Source organism: Protopterus annectens, chromosome 13.part0 (assembly GCF_019279795.1).
Source record: "Protopterus annectens isolate FY-2018-M chromosome 13.part0, PAN1.0, whole genome shotgun sequence".
NCBI classification, from domain to species: domain Eukaryota; kingdom Metazoa; phylum Chordata; order Ceratodontiformes; family Protopteridae; genus Protopterus; species Protopterus annectens.
In genome coordinates, this window is record NC_056747.1 from 796850110 (window position 1) to 796868108 (window position 17999).

The 17999-nt window shown below is 40.4% G+C and overlaps 2 protein-coding genes across 4 annotated transcripts in view; both read left to right on the forward strand.

The window, feature by feature from the left end:
* The window catches only part of TRPV2 (transient receptor potential cation channel subfamily V member 2), a 1022245-nt gene that overhangs the window by 42155 nt on the left and 962091 nt on the right, over positions 1-17999 (forward strand). The gene's annotated exons all lie outside the window — the stretch shown is intronic.
* The window catches only part of LOC122787965 (complement C3-like), a 303087-nt gene that overhangs the window by 4390 nt on the left and 280698 nt on the right, over positions 1-17999 (forward strand). The window contains exon 2 of the mRNA XM_044054891.1: positions 8636-8725. Coding sequence (XP_043910826.1) covers positions 8636-8725 — 90 coding nt within the window. The remainder of the gene's footprint in view (positions 1-8635; positions 8726-17999) is intronic.

The following is a 17999-nucleotide window of genomic DNA, read 5'->3' on the forward strand; positions in this document are numbered from 1 at the left end:
CGATGTGGACATCCTACAAAAGGGCCTCACTGAGATAGATGCCTGGTGTCAAAGCCATGGCCTGAATCTCAATGCCAAAAAGTGCATTGTCATCCCCTTTAGTAAAATCTCTGTACACGTGAACTACCACATAGGTGGCAGTCTACTTAACACCAAAAGTGTGATAAGAGACCTTGGGACACAGGTGGACAGTAGTCTCTCCTTTGATAATCATATTACCACGGTGGTCAGAAAATCCTTCTACGTGGCACATCTCATCACAAAAGGTTTCTCATCCAGAAAAAAAAAAGTCATTGTTACCCTCTACTCATCACTCATTAGACCCATTATAGAGTACAGCGCCCCTTTTGGCATGTACCTCACAAGACATTTACAACAACTGGAGAGGCCACAGAAATACCTCACAAAGAGGATTACTGGCCTCAAACAGATGCCCTACATAGACTGTCTCAAAAAACTTCAGCTTTACTCCATCACATATCGCCTACTCAGAGGTGATCTCTGCCTAACATACAAAGCTATGTCAAACCCAGAGATGGTGGACATGCTCCACTTAAAGAAATCCCAATCCCTCCAAGCTACATGCTGTAGGGACCTAAACCTTGCACCACAATAAACAGAACATGCTGGAGGGACAGATTCCTGGCCCAGAGACTTCCCATACTCTAGAACAGACTACCTATCTATGTCAAACAGAGCTCCTCATTAGCACTCTTCAAGAAAAATCTTGATGATTGGATGAGAAATGGGAAATTCACCCCACTGATCACTTCTGTGGCTCTACTCAACAGGAGCACAGGGAAATAATTTTCTTGGGTGGCGAAAGCCAGGGTACCTTTTTGGCTAGGCTTATATAGGCCCTAGGGACAATAACCTAGTACCTACCTATGAACCTATAATCATTATAGAGGCAGTTAATTATGAATTGGCAGGTTTTATTGCAGATGGTTTCTAAGGTGGCATTTTTCTTTGAGGCTGCAGTATTTAATGGTTGTCCATATTAAAGATGAGATAGGTTCATATGTTCATATGTGTTTACTAGGCTAATGACCACAAGGGCCTTTTTAAGCCTAGTCATGCATCCCAAATCTCTGACAAGTTCTGATACCCTTGATAAGTGTAAGCATGGGCCTGGGAGGTGAACCATTTACAGACTTTTTGCATTAGAGACATAGGTGCCAAACCAGGGATGAATTTCTGGTTTCCCACCCAATTGTCCAAGTTGCACTTGAATTGGGTTAGGGAGGAACTCTGCTTCACATGGATGGGAAACCTGTTCCATAGATGGGGTAGTGTCTGGGATACAGACCTATCTCTCCAGCAGGTCCTATTTATATCACAGGTGAGGTTTAAGTCTTTAGAATGGGTAATTCTGATGCTGTTTGTTTTGTGGATATGCAAGATGTCCATCAGAGTGGAGTCTGACAATGCCCTCCATGCCAGGCATAGCTCTCCCCTCAAAAGCCTGTAGGAGACAGAATACAGGGATATGGTATTGAGGCAGTCTGCATAGGACATTTTACTTATGCCCTGTATTCTTTTAGTCAGGAACCTCTGTGAACATTCCAGTTGTTGGATATGCCTGGTTAGGTACATACCAAAGGGGGCGTTGTTCTCAATTATATGTTAGATGAATGCCTAATACAGTGGAACAATGATTTTCTTGAACTTAGATGGCATACCTTTGTTTATAAATTGTGCAACATAGAATGATTTCCTCACCACTGTAGACATGTGATGATCAAAGGCTAGATTACTATCTATGTGTGTCCCTAAATCCCAGACTACTAGGTCAACTCTAAGGGGTGTGTTGTCAATATGATAGTTACCAGGCATGGATGACTTCCCAAAGGATACTATTATGCATTTCTTGGCATTTAGTTTTAGTCTATGGCTCTGACACCAGTTGTTTGCCCGTGTCAGCCCCTCCTGGAGAACATTTGTGTCAGTGTGAGATACAATGACAGCTCCTAATTTGAAATCATCTCCAAATTTAGTCAGCCAGAGACCACTGACATTGGCCTTGACTTCTGAGAAGTAAATGCCAAAAAAGAGTGGTCCAAGGACTAATCCCTGAGGAACTCCACTTGTAACTTGCCTCTTTGTAGCGGTGGACTCCCCAGTTCTAACTTCCTGGGTCCTGTCTGTGAGACAGTTGGCTATCCACCGGGTGACATACAGGTTTGTACTTAACCTCTTGAGTTTGTCAACAGTACCTGAGTGGGGTATTGTGTCAAATGCCTTGGCCAGGTCAAGGTAGGCAGTGTGAACGACTTTGCCATTATTCATTGCTTTGGTGACCTTCTCGAAGAAGTCCACCAGGTTGAGTAGGCAGGATCTTCCCTTGACAAAACCCAACTGGGTTGGGTCCAGTGTCTGGAGGTTTACTATATCTCTATTGATCATCTCCATGATAATTCTTTGTATGACTTTACATATAAGACTAGTGAAACTTATGGGGCTGTAGTTTTTGGGGTCTGTAGATGGCTCACCTTTGTGCAGAGGGATGATTGTCACCTTTCTCCATTCATGAGGCACAAATCCTGTTTGAAGGCTACAGTTAAATAGTGATTTCAGAGGGCCTGATAGCTCATGTTTCATGCTATTTAGAAGGCATCCTGTGATATTGTCTGGGCCCATTGATGCAGTGTTGTAGATCTTAGAGAAAGCATTAAGGGCCTGCTCCTTAGTGATATTAGGGGGAGTTATATTTGATGATATTTCTTGAGAGCAAGTTGAGGGGGAGAGAGTGGTAAAGTTGGAGCTGAATTTATCAGCCAGGAGGTTTCCTACATCTTCTAGCTCAGTATAGGTGGCTCCATTTGCAATGAGCTCTGCACACAATTGTGTACTGCCTTTGAGGTTGCGAACATAGCTAAAGAATGCTTTGTAGCTGTCTTTGGCTTGGGAAGCCAAACTTACCTCAAATTTGGCTTTGGTAAACTTCATTTGTTCTCTGAATTTTGATGAGAGTGCTTTTATCCTGATAGGTGCTGCACCTCCTAATTTTTGCCATGATTTTCTTCCTCCTGTTATACAGCCTGTTGATTTTGTGATTCCACCAGGGGGGCTTGTTTTTGAGTTAGTTCTGTATTTCTTACTGGTGCATACAGCTGCCTCTATGCAGCTATTAACACACTTGTGCAAGGTTTCTGTGAACAGTTCTGCATAGGCAGAAGCATTCTCAGGCTCTATTGGGGTTTTCACATTTTGCTAGGTTCTCACTTAATAGCAGGATATTAGCCTTAGAATATTTTCTTAATATTCCAGGCTTAGCTGGGGGTCCAGGATTTATTTTTAATTCAAAGGAGACCATTTTGTGGTCTGACCTTACCAGGGAAGACATTACAGTACGGGGTGTGCAGCACTCTCCCGTGTTAGTGAGGACCAGATCCAGTATGGTTGCACCCCGGTTGGTGTATTGACTATCTGGTCCAGGGAGTTTGTGTTTACAAAATCCAGGAATCTCTGTGCATGTATGTTTGTTGCTGTATAGGATTCCCAGTTAATAGTGGGATAAGAGTATTTCTTTGCCTTTGTCAGCTTTGTCTGGCTTGAACAGAAGAAGTGATAACCGGCTCACCAAGAACAGTAAAATGTATTGATCTTCTTGTGTGTTTTTAATTAAGAGATTTATCTAGCAAAATGTCAAGGTATTTAAAGGATGTGGTAGTTTTTATGGTGGCATTGCTAACATCTTTAATATTAATGATGCTGGGAGCTTTGGCTATTTTTGATTGGTTCAAATAGAATTGATTTTGGTTTTGAGGGATTGAGTCTAAATTTCTGGCTTATTAGCCACTGGATGAGGGTCTAAGGGTCATCTTTGAGCTGAATTTATATAACAGAGAGGAACTTGTTTGACCTGTAGATGACCATGTCATTTGCATAAAGAATTAGAGGTATCTGAGAGGGATCAGATGGGTGTATCTGAGGGGGATCAGATGGGAGTATCTGAGGGGAATCAGATGGGAGTATCTGAGGGGGATCAGATGGGAGTATCTGAGGGGGATCAGATGGGAGTATCTTAGGGGGATCAGATGGGTGTATCTGAGGGGGGTCAGATGGGAATATCTGAGGGGGGGTCAGATGGCAGTTTGTTGATAAATATGGAAAATAGTAGCAGAGAAGCTACAGTGGAAGCTGGTGGACTTCTGTCTGTCCATCACTCGGACAGATCCTGTTATTTCCTCTTCCCTTCTTCCTGGTTCTCCTTCACCAAATCATTTCCTGCTTCCTGGACATATGACTGAACCACCATAACCTGTTGTCTTTGACCTTCTGCACAAGTGGAGACACTCTGATTTCTGATCTGATGTCCTGTTAACTTATTGCTATACATGGTGACCTTTACAAGTTTGTTGCATACTGTGTTGTTTCCATGTGGCCCAGGTTATGGCTAAGAATGATCCCTGGTCCAGTTCACCTATCTGGTAAGGATATGTAAAATATATGTCCATGGATCATAATGACAATCCTCAAATCAGCACAGATATGAGTGCCAGTAGGAGGAATACATACCCATTCTCAGTCTTTGAGTGTTCCCCTTTCTTTGAGGTACAGCAATCTCAGGGTTAGGATATGTAAGAATCAAGAATATGGAGGGCACAGCACCCCCCCACATTAGACAGCAATCTCAGGGTTAGGATATGTAAGAATCAGGAATATGGAGGGCACAGCACCCCCCTTCCCACATTAGACAGCAATCTCAGGGTTAGGATATGTGAGAATCAAGAATATGGAGGGCACAGCACCCTCCCCACATTAGACAGCAATCTCAGGGTTAGGATATGTAAGAATCAAGAATATGGAGGGCACAGCACCCCCCCACACATTAGACAGCAATCTCAGAGTTAGGATATGTAAGAATCAAGAATATGGAGGGCACAGCACCCCCCCACATTAGACAGCAATCTCAGGGTTAGGATATGTAAGAATCAAGAATATGGAGGGCACAGCACCCCCCCCCCCACATTAGACAGCAATCTCAGGGTTAGGATATGTAAGAATCAGGAATATGGAGGGCACAGCACCCCCCTTCCCACATTAGACAGCAATCTCAGGGTTAGGATATGTGAGAATCAAGAATATGGAGGGCACAGCACCCTCCCCACATTAGACAGCAATCTCAGGGTTAGGATATGTAAGAATCAAGAATATGGAGGGCACAGCACCCCCCCCCCACACACACATTAGACAGCAATCTCAGAGTTAGGATATGTAACAATCAAGAATATGGAGGGCACAGCACCCCCCCCCCACATTAGACAGCAATCTCAGGGTTAGGATATGTAAGAATCAAGAATATGGAGGGCACAGCACCCCCACCCACATTAGACAGCAATCTCAGAGTTAGGATATGTAACAATCAAGAATATGGAGGGCACAGCACCCCCCCCCCCACATTAGACAGCAATCTCAGGGTTAGGATATGTAAGAATCAGGAATATAGAAGGCACAGCACCCTCCCCACATTAGACAGCAATCTCAGAGTTAGGATATGTAAGAATCAGGAATATGGAAGGCACAGCACCCTCCCCACATTAGACAGCAATCTCAGAGTTAGGATATGTAACAATCAAGAATATGGAAGGCACAGCACCCCCCCCCCCACACACACATTAGACAGCAATCTCAGAGTTAGGATATGTAACAATCAAGAATATGGAGGGCACAGCACCCCCCCACATTAGACAGCAATCTCAGAGTTAGGATATGTAAGAATCAAGAATATGGAAGGCACAGCACCCCCCCCCACATTAGAGTTGTAGGCGGTTTCACTCTTTGCAAAAATGCACTGAAAGTGTAACAGTGAGGTTCACAATGCGCTCCGTTTATTCAGAAATCCATTTAAATTCTCAAAGTTTTGGGACTCACATTATTGAGTGAGTGTTAAATTCCCAAAAGGAAGTCCTTTTATAGCTAGGCTATGTATAAATGCATATACATTTGTAGCAGAATACTGGAAAAGATTAAGGATATGATCTACTAATGTGTCATCCTCTAGTCTAAGGTTTGATTCCCTATATGTCAGTTTCCTTAATATTGTCAATCTGAGCAAGAAGAGATAATCTAACAGTAATCTCAGGTCCCTTCTGAAATGAGGGAGTTATGCAAAGTGATGTTACCCATTTAGCAATCAAGCAAATAAATAGACACACACGTGCGCGTGCATGCAGACACACACACACACACACACACACACACACACACACACACACACACACACACACACACACACACACACGGGCACAGACATGTCATCACTCTGTATCTCTTGGCTGATTACCACACACTTCTGTCATTAATAAAATCATATACTGCTATACCACCTTTACAGCATGAGTTCTACACTTTCACCTGCTGTATATAAAGGGCAATAGGTAACACAGGCCAACTTTATTGTTGTATAGAAAGCTTGATTCATTTTCATATTGTTAATGTTAACCAGAATGCAAGATCATAAGAACACAAGGATCACCCTCTGTGACAGTGTATTTTGTAGGAATATCTTCCTGCTTGTATGACATTGGTCATTCACAGTGATGTGTTTTGAAAAGCTGCTCAAGGACACCATAACATCTGGGCTGCCTGCTGATCTTGACCCGCTGCAGTTTGCTTACTAAGCAAACTGCTCTATGTCAGATGCCATCTCTCTAGCACTCCATGTATCGCTGGAACACCTTGAGGATAAAAACATCTATACAAGTGACAAATTCATTGACTTCACCTCTGCTTTTAACATGGTCATCCCTCTTTATCTGGTAATGAAGCTACTCCAGTCAGGTGTCAACATTCCACTTTGTAACTGGATTCTTGACTTTCTCCCAGATAGACCTCAGAAAGTGTAAGCAGGAAATAACTCCTCAGATAACATCACTCTTAACACTGGAGTCCCACAAGGATGTGTACTAAGTCCCTTGCTGTTCACCCTGTTACTACATGATTGTACAGCCAGGTACAATACAAACCGCATCATCAAGTTTCCTGATGACACAACGGTGGTGGGCCTCATCAGTAATGATGATGGAACAGCATATATAGAGGTGAGGTGGAAAAACTGATTACCTGGTGTGGAAATAACAACTTAGCACTAAATGTGAATAAGACAAAAGAGATAATTGTGGAGTACAGGAAAAATCGCAAGGAACATTCTTCCTCACCATCAATGGGGAAACTGGAAAGAGTGCAAAGCACAAAGTTTCTGGGAGTACACATTGATGAGAACTTGTCTTGGAACACCAATACAAATGCCATAGTCAAGAAAGTGCCTCAGAGATTGCACTTTTTAAGAAGGCTGAGGGCAGTGAGTTTCCCATCGACAGTTCTCACTACTTTCTACAGAGGTACTATAGAAAGCATCCTGACAAACAACCTTGTAGTATGGTATGTAAGTTGCTCTACCTCTGTGTGGAAATTCCTCCAGAGAGTGGTGAGGACAGCTGAGAGGATCATTAAGACCACCTTACCACCTATCCATGACTTGTACTTATCCAGATGTCTCAGGAGGGCCAGAGGTATAATCAAAGACTGCACTCACCCTGCTTACAGACTGTTCCTGCATCTATCATCCATAAAGTGCTTCCAAAGCATACATTGCAGAACTACGAGACTAATGTCATCAGGCTGCTGAACTCTAATAGCCACTGCACTCCATGATGGCCACTTGGGTCAGTACAAAGGGTCTCAAATTGTGCATTAACCTGGTTGCCAGTCTCATCTAATACTTAGTGCAATATTCACCATGACTGTAACTTATGGGTCATCTAGGGCAGTAGCAATGCAGCAAAATATCTCTTCTTTCAGTACAATACATGTTGTGATTTCATAAATTAACTATAGTGCAATACTCTAAGGTCCACAGTGCAATACTAAATGTTCACAGTGCACTACTCAAATGTCTATGTGCAAGGATCAGTGCAATGTCTTAACTCATGCAAGTAAGTGTTCACTTCAAAAAGTGTTAAAATGTGTTTCTAATTATGTGCAATATTAGTCTGTCTACCTGCATGTCTGTGATGTAATAGCTAGGTGTTATATGTGTAAATGTCTGTGAAAATAGTCTATATGTCATCTGCACATTGAGTCCGGAAACACGGAATTTTGTTCAGTTTTTGCACTTGAGTGATTTCTGAATGACAATAAAGTTTACTTTGACTTTGACATTGATGGGATGATGTCTGGCAGTTGGTGTAGTGAGTTAAGGCTCTGGGCTATAGGTCGTGATGTACAGGGTTTGGTTCCTTCAGTCCTTACTTGCCTACTGTGTGACTTTGAACAAGTCAGTTAAGAAGACATTTCTCCTGTGTCAGCTTGGAAAAGGGACTGTATGTCCAGGGGAGCTACCTGATTAACAAATGGGGGGTGGTATTATTAAGATGCATGACTTGAGCCTCTAAATATAGCAACTCCTTTGTGCTACAAGAGTGGACCGTTAGTTATGTGTGTACATTATGCATCTCGGTTGACCAATACACTAGAAAATAAAAAGTAAAAGTTAAACCTGCAAAGCTGTTTCAAATAAATTATTCTCAGTCTTACAGAACTGTAACAGTGTGATGCTTGTAGCCTAATTTGTGTTTATAACATATGAGCATTTAAAAACATAGTAACAGAGATATGCTTTTATATTTAGCTCAAAGTTGGCGTTGACAAGTACGTATCAAACTACGAAACCAACACAGCAGAGTCTGATAAAGAATCAGTTCTCATCTACCTAGACAAGGTAATAAATTAATGCACGTGCATATCAGAGACAGTGTGTGTGTGTGTGTGTGTGTGTGTGTGTGTGTGTGTGTGTGTGTGTGTGTGTGTGTGTGTGTGTGTGTGTGTGTGTGTGTGTGTGTAAGTGCACAGCATGCACTTATGTTAGGGTTTGGTTGTTGCAGGTGATTGTGCATATATGCAGGTGTATGTGTATTAACACTGTATGTGTGTCTTTGTGTGTGTGTCCATATGTGTATATATTCCTGTGATTAAAACTGTAGCATCCACATGGATATAGTGTGTGTTGTGTTTGTACACAGGATGTGAATGTATATTTGTGGGTACATACATGTATGTAAAACACTACAGCATGATTTGCAGACTTATGTTTCTTATAGGTTCATAGGTTGGTACTAGGCTATTGGCCTATACAAGCCTAGCCATAACAATTCCCTGGATATTTCTTCCCACAATATTTACTTCCCTGGATCCCTGTCTAGCAGGGTGACTGATGTGATCCCCGAGGTGAATACAGGTTCATAGGTTCTGCTTAACAAGTTGTGTATATGGGCCCATGCTAACTGCAGCACAATCTAGGCATGTAGTGTGGGCATTTATGTTTCTGAGTTTTAGTTGTAAGATATATGTTTGTTTTTACACGTGTGTGATTAATGTCTGCATATATGGTTTGTGCTGTTACTTACACATGTGTGATTAATGTCCGCGTATATGGTTTGTGCTGTTACTTACACTTGTGTGATTAATGTCTGCATATTTGGTTTGTGCTGTTACTTACACGTGTGTGATTAATGTCTGCGGATATGGTTTGTGCTGTTACACGTGTGTGATTAATGTCTGCATATATGGTTTGTGCTTTCACTTACACGTGTGTGATTAATGTCTGCTTATATGGTTTGTGCTGTTACTTACACATGTGTGATTAATGTCTGCGTATATGGTTTGTGCTGTTACTTACACGTGTGTGATTAATGTCTGCGTATATGATTTGTGATGTTACTTACACATGTGTGATTAATGTTCGCATATATGGTTTGTGCTGTTACTTACACGTGTGTGATTAATGTCTGCATATATGGTTTGTGCTGTTACTTACACATGTGTGATTAATGTCTGCGGATATGGTTTGTGTTGTTACTTACACGTGTGTGATTAATGTCTGCGTATATGGTTTGTGCTGTTACTTACATGTGTGTGATTAATGTCTGTGTATATGGTTTGTGCTGTTACTTACACGTGTGTGATTAATGTCTGCGTATATGGTTTGTGCTGTTACTTACACATGTGTGATTAATGTCTGCATATATGGTTTGTGCTGTTACCTACACGTGTGTGATTAATGTCTGTGTATATGGTTTGTGCTGTTACTTACACGTGTGTGATTAATGTCTGTGTATATGGTTTGTGCTGTTACATGTGTGTGATTAATGTCTGCGTATATGGTTTGTGCTGTTATTACATGTGCGTGATTAATGTCTGTGTATATGGTTTGTGCTATTACTTACACATGTGATTAATTTCTGCGTATATGGTTTGTGCTGTTACTTACACACGTGTGATTAATGTCTGCATATATGGTTTGTGCTATTACTTACATGTGTGTGATTACTTTCTGCCTATATGGTTTGTGCTGTTACTTACACGTGTGTGATTAATGTCTGCATATATGGTTTGTGCTATTACTTACATGTGTGTGATTAATTTCTGCCTATATGGTTTGTGCTATTACTCACACTTGTGTGATTAATTTCTGCATATATGGTTTGTGCTGTTACTTACACGTGTGTGATTAATTTCTGCGTATGTGATTTGTGCTGTTACTTACACGTATGTGATTAATGTCTGCGTATATGGTTTGTGCTGTTACTTACACGTGTGTGATTAATGTCTGTGTATATGGTTTGTGCTGTTACTTACACATGTGTGATTAATGTCTGTGTATATGGTTTGTGCTGTTACACGTGTGTGATTAATGTCTGCATATATGGTTTCTGCTGTTATTACACGTGCATGATTAATGTCTGTGCGTATGGTTTGTGCTATTACTTACACATGTGTGATTAATGTCTGTGTATATGGTTTGTGCTGTTACATGTGTGTGATTGATGTCTGCATGTATGGTTTGTGCTGTTACACATGTGTGATTAATGTCTGCGTATATGGTTTGTGCTATTACTTACACTTGTGTGATTAATTTCTGCGTATATGGTTTGTGCTGTTACTTACACGTGTGTGATTAATTTCTGCGTATATGGTTTGTGCTGTTACTTACACGTGTGTGATTAATTTCTGTGTATATGATTTGTGCTGTTACACATGTGTGATTAATGTCTGTGTATATGGTTTGTGCTGTTACTTACACGTGTGTGATTAATGTCTGTGTATATGGTTTGTGCTGTTACTTACACGTGTGTGATTAATTTCTGCGTATATGATTTCTGCTGTTACTTACACGTATGTGATTAATGTCTGTGTATATGGTTTGTGCTGTTACTTACATGTGTGTGATTAATGTCTGCGTATATGGTTTGTGCTGTTACTTACACGTGTGTGATTAATGTCTGCATATATGGTTTGTGCTATTACTTACACATGTGTGATTAATGTCTGCGTATATGGTTTGTGCTGTTACTTACACATGTGTGATTAATGTCTGTGTATATGGTTTGTGCTGTTACTTACATGTGTGTGATTAATGTCTGCGTATATGGTTTGTGCTGTTACTTACACGTGTGTGATTAATTTCTGCGTATATGGTTTGTGCTGTTACTTACACATGTGTGATTAATGCCTGCATATATGGTTTGTGCTGTTACTTACACGTGTGTGATTAATTTCTGCGTATATGGTTTGTGCTGTTACTTACACGTGTGTGATTAATGTCTGCGTATATGGTTTGTGCTGTTACTTACACGTGTGTGATTAATGTCTGTGTATATGGTTTGTGCTGTTACTTACACGTGTGTGATTAATGTCTGAGTATATGGTTTGTGCTGTTACTTACACGTGTGTGATTAATTTCTGCACATATGGTTTGTGCTGTTACTTACACGTGTGTGATTAATGTCTGTGTATATGGTTTGTGCTGTTACACGTGTGTGATTAATGTCTGCATATATGGTTTCTGCTGTTATTACACGTGCAGGATTAGTGTCTGTGTATATAGTTTGTGATGTTACTTACACGTGTGTGATTAATGTCTGCGTATATGGTTTGTGCTGTTACACGTGTGTGATTAATGTCTGTGTATATGGTTTGTGCTGTTACTTACACGTGTGTGATTAATGTCTGTGTATATGGTTTGTGCTATTACTTACACGTGTGTGATTAGTGTCTGCGTATATGGTTTGTGCTGTTACTTACACGTGTGTGATTAATGTCTGCGGATATGGTTTGTGCTGTTACTTACACGTGTGTGATTAATGTCTGAGTATATGGTTTGTGCTGTTACTTACACGTGTGTGATTAATTTCTGCACATATGGTTTGTGCTGTTACTTACACGTGTGTGATTAATGTCTGTGTATATGGTTTGTGCTGTTACACGTGTGTGATTAATGTCTGCATATATGGTTTCTGCTGTTATTACACGTGCATGATTAGTGTCTGTGTATATAGTTTGTGATGTTACTTACACGTGTGTGATTAATGTCTGTGTATATGGTTTGTGCTGTTACACGTGTGTGATTAATGTCTGTGTATATGGTTTGTGCTGTTACTTACATGTGTGTGATTAATGTCTGTGTATATGGTTTGTGCTATTACTTACACGTGTGTGATTAGTGTCTGCGTATATGGTTTGTGTTGTTACTTACACGTGTGTGATTAATGTCTGCGGATATGGTTTGTGCTGTTACTTACACGTGTGTGATTAATGTCTGCATATATGGTTTGTGCTGTCACTTACACGTGTGTGATTAATGTCTGCTTATATGGTTTGTGCTGTTACTTACACGTGTGTGATTAATGTCTGCGTATATGGTTTGTGCTGTTACTTACACGTGTGTGATTAATGTCTGCGTATATGATTTGTGCTGTTACTTACACATGTGTGATTAATGTTCGCATATATGGTTTGTGATGTTACTTACATGTGTGTGATTAATGTCTGCATATATGGTTTGTGCTGTTACTTACACGTGTGTGATTAATGTCTGCGGATATGGTTTGTGCTGTTACTTACACATGTGTGATTAATGTCTGCGTATATGGTTTGTGCTGTTACTTAAACGTGTGTGATTAATGTCTGTGTATATGGTTTGTGCTGTTACTTACACGTGTGTGATTAATGTCTGCGTATATGGTTTGTGCTGTTACTTACACATGTGTGATTAATGTCTGCGTATATGGTTTGTGCTGTTACCTACACGTGTCATTAATGTCTGCATATATGGTTTGCGCTGTTACTTACACGTGTGTGATTAATGTCTGTGTATATGGTTTGTGCTGTTACACATGTGTGATTAATGTCTGCGTATATGGTTTGTGCTGTTATTACATGTGCATGATTAATGTCTGCGTATATGGTTTGTGCTATAAAATACACATGTGATTAATTTCTGCGTATATGGTTTGTGCTGTTACTTACACGTGTGTTTAATGTCTGCATATATGGTTTGTGCTATTACTTACATGTGTGTGATTAATTTCTGCCTATATGGTTTGTGCTGTTACTTACACATGTGTGATTAATGTCTGCATATATGGTTTGTGCTATTACTTACATGTGTATGATTAATTTCTGCCTTTATGGTTTGTGCTATTACTTACACTTGTGTGATTAATTTCTGCATATATGGTTTGTGCTGTTACTTACACGTGTGTGATTAATGTCTGCGTATATGGTTTGTGCTGTTACTTACACATGTGTGATTAATGTCTGTGTATATGGTTTGTGCTGTTACACGTGTGTGATTAATGTCTGCATATATGGTTTCTGCTGTTATTACACGTGCATGATTAATGTCTGTGTATGTGGTTTGTTCTATTACTTACACGTGTGTGATTAATGTCTGTGTATATGGTTTGTGCTGTTACATGTGTGTGATTGATGTCTGCATGTATGGTTTGTGCTGTTACACATGTGTGATTAATGTCTGTGTATTTGTTTGTGCTATTACTTACACTTGTGTGATTAATTTCTGCGTATATGGTTTGTGCTGTTACTTACACCTGTGTGATTAATTTCTGCGTATATGGTTTGTGCTGTTACTTACACGTGTGTGATTAATTTCTGTGTATATGATTTGTGCTGTTACTTACACGTGTGTGATTAATGTCTGCATATATGGTTTGTGCTGTTACTTACACGTGTGTGATTAATGTCTGTGTATATGGTTTGTGCTGTTACTTACACGTGTGTGATTAATTTCTGCATATATGATTTGTGCTGTTACTTACACGTGTGTGATTAATGTCTGTGTATATGGTTTGTGCTATTACTTACACGTGTGTGATTAATGTCTGTGTATATGGTTTGTGCTGTTACTTACACGTGTGTGATTAATGTCTGTGTATATGGTTTGTGCTGTTACTTACACATGTGTGATTAATGTCTGCGTATATGGTTTGTGCTGTTACTTACACGTGTGTGATTAATTTCTGCATATATGGTTTGTGCTGTTACTTACACGTGTGTGATTAATGTCTGCATATATGGTTTGTGCTGTTACTTACATGTGTGTGATTAATTTCTGCGTATATGGTTTGTGCTGTTACTTACACGTGTGTGATTAATGTCTGCGTATATGGTTTGTGCTGTTACTTACACATGTGTGATTAATGTCTGTGTATATGGTTTGTGCTGTTACTTACACATGTGTGATTAATGTCTGTGTATATGGTTTGTGCTGTTACTTACATGTGTGTGATTATTGTCTGCATATATGGTTTATGCTGTTATTTACACGTGTGTGATTAATGTCTGCGTATATGGTTTGTGCTGTTACTTACACGTATGTGATTAATTTTTGCGTATATGGTTTGTGCTGTTACTTACACGTGTGTGATTAATGCCTGCTTATATGGTTTGTGATGTTACTTACACGTGTGTGATTAATGTCTGCGTATATGGTTTGTGCTGTTACTTACACGTGTGTGATTAATTTCTGCGTATATGGTTTGTGCTATTACTTACACGTGTGTGATTAATGTCTGCGTATATGGTTTGTGCTGTTACTTACACGTGTGTGATTAATGTCTTTGTATATGGTTTGTGCTATTACTTACACGTGTGTGATTAATGTCTGCGTATATGGTTTGTGCTGTTACTTACACGTGTGTGATTAATTTCTGCGTATATGGTTTGTGCTGTTACACGTGTGTGATTAATGTCTGTGTATATGGTTTGTGCTGTTACATGTGTGTGATTAATGTCTGTGTATATCGTGTGTGCTGTTACTTACACGTGTGTGATTAATGTCTGTGTATATGGTTTGTGCTGTTACACGTGTGTGATTAATGTCTGTGGATATGGTTTGTGCTGTTACACGTGTGTGATGAATGTCTGTGTATATGGTTTGTGCTGTTACTTACACGTGTGTGATTAATGTCTGTGTATATGGTTTGTGCTGTTACACGTGTGTGATTAATGTCTGTGTATATGGTTTGTGCTGTTACACGTGTGTGATTAATGTTTGTGTATATGGTTTGTGCTGTTACTTACATGTGTGTGATTAATTTCTGTATATGGTTTGTGCTGTTACACTTGTGTGATTAATGTCTGTGTATATGGTTTGTGCTGTTACACGTGTGTGATTAATGTCTGTGTATTTGGTTTTTGCTGTTACACGTGTGTGATTAATGTCTGTGTATATGGTTTGTGCTGTTACTTACACTTGTGTGATGGTTTGTGTTGTTACACGTGTGTAATTAATGTCTGTGTGTATGGTTTGTGCTGTTACTTACACTTGTGTGATGGTTTGTGTTGTTACACGTGTGTGATTAATGTCTGTGTATTTGGTTTTTGCTGTTACTTGTTATTATCTTACTGGTAAAGCAAAAGCTGCTTTACTAGAGCTGCTCAGAGTTTGCCAACTTTAGCGAGAGGTCTGGAGTGCATCTAACTGAAATCCAAGGCATCCATTGAAATCAACTGAAAAATAAGTATATTTTATTCCTGTATTGTACTTTGAGAACTGTATTTAATTGAATTGCTGCCTCATTTTACTGTTTTTGCTGTTGAGTCTGTCTTTGTTCTGCACTCGAATTTTTAATACTTCTGCCTTATATAACATGGGCTACATTCAGACTAGACCGTTTGCTATCATTTGAGTACTAAAGCCTGCTGTCCTACATTAAGAGGGCCTCCTTGCACCCTTGTGGCAGAAATGTGTAGCTCAGGACCCATCTAAGTTGGGGATTGTTGGAGAAAGGCTCAGTGTGAGGCTTTCCCATTGGTAGTTGTGTTAAAACTGTTAAATTCTGCTTGTATTTAAGCCTCTCATTTGTGCACAGTTATGCACCATGCAGCGGGGGTTAGTGGTGCCCTGTATAGATGCAAATGCCTAGAAACATTTTTTTCCCTAGATAGCTGTCAGTAGAATCCTCCCAAGGAGCCCTGCTGTACTGTGGGTAACTCAGCTGAGCAGTTTGCACCATTGCCATACTTTATCCCTAATCCTCAATAGATTAAGTCCCCTTGTTAATCCTAGAGCAAAAGCTCACCTAACTTGCCTAGTCCCTAATAGGTTATGGTTTAACTTGCTACAATGGACAGTCAGTATCCCAACATTTCTCTGGCCATCATGAGTGACATGAGCATCCTGAGGCAGTGTAGTAATTGTCTCAAGTATACTAACAACCACTCGCTCTTAAAGCAAGCAGATACAGTATGTGAGAGATGTAACTATACCATTAAACTGGAATCAATCCTCTCTTGTAACAATAAACAGGACGTCAGCACACAGACCTCTTCTCTCACACAAGATAAGGTCATGACACATAAAGCCACATATGTGGAGGTACTCACGAAGAACCTACCAAAAGACCAGCGACCTCACAAACACAAACAAGTCACACTTACTAGAACACAAATAGAATACACTACACATAACAAGATACATGCCAGTGTCTCAGCAAATAAGTCCCTAAGGCAAAGCACCTCAAGACCAAATGTCTTGCTCATAGATGACTCAATAGTGAGACACACACATGTCCCCCTCATCAGGCTGGACAATGAGAAAGTCACAGTCAACTGCCTGTCAGGTGCCAGCATCCATGAAATCATGCATGCACTCAAGAGCATTCAAGACACTCAACAAGTACCATTATGACACTGTCATAGTCCATGTTGGGGTGAATGACTTGAGACGTAGCTGTCAGGACTGTATGAAGACAGACATGACTGAACTCCCAGATTATGTGTCCCAGACAAGTATGACCTAAGGCCTAAGCAGCATTCTACTTTCACCTAGGATGATATCACAATATAGACAAAATGATAGACTTCAACAATTGGCTTACCTTTTCATGTCAAATCCAAGGGGATCCAATATCTGTCAGCTTGGGACGGCATGGTTGACAGACCATGCTGCTTTGCCAGAGATGGTCTGCACCTGTCTCATCTTGGCTTTCAGATACTGGCAAAGGCCTATTTTAGGCAATGTCAAAAAATAAAACTTCTGACTTAACAAACCATCCCGAGACAAACTCAAGGTTATGCTGCTTAATGCTAGGAGTCTCAAAAAGAAACTGCACTCCCTGGAAGCACTCCTGTCCCTAGAAGATGCTGACATCTGTGCAGTCACAGAGGCATGGTTCAGGGCTATGGAAAGCACCCAGCCATGTAAGGCTGCAACATCTTCCACACATTCAGACCTCAAAACAAGAACAAGCATATAAGGACCAAAGGCAGAGGTGTATTCATCTTCATCCAAGCTAAGTACACCTCAAGACTGGGTAAACAGTATGACTCTCTTGGACTACTGCAGGTCCAACTAACTATAGGCAAAGAACCATACCTCCTCATTGTTTGCTATAGGTCCCCCACCATGAGCCAAGACAAACATACCACCTACTTAGACCTACTGGAGTCACTTACCATACAGCCAAACACCTTGGTCATTGGAGATTTCAACTATCTTTCCACCAGCTGACATATGCAGGCACAAACATGATCACCCAGAGGATCCTGGACTTCATCAATACACAAAATGCCCTGGAACAGATAGTACGGACCCCCACAAGGGATTCAAATGTCCTTGACCTAGTTACTCACCAACATGGGTGGTTGTTACCGCACCCCCCCCCCACACACACTGTGGGTTATCCTCCCTG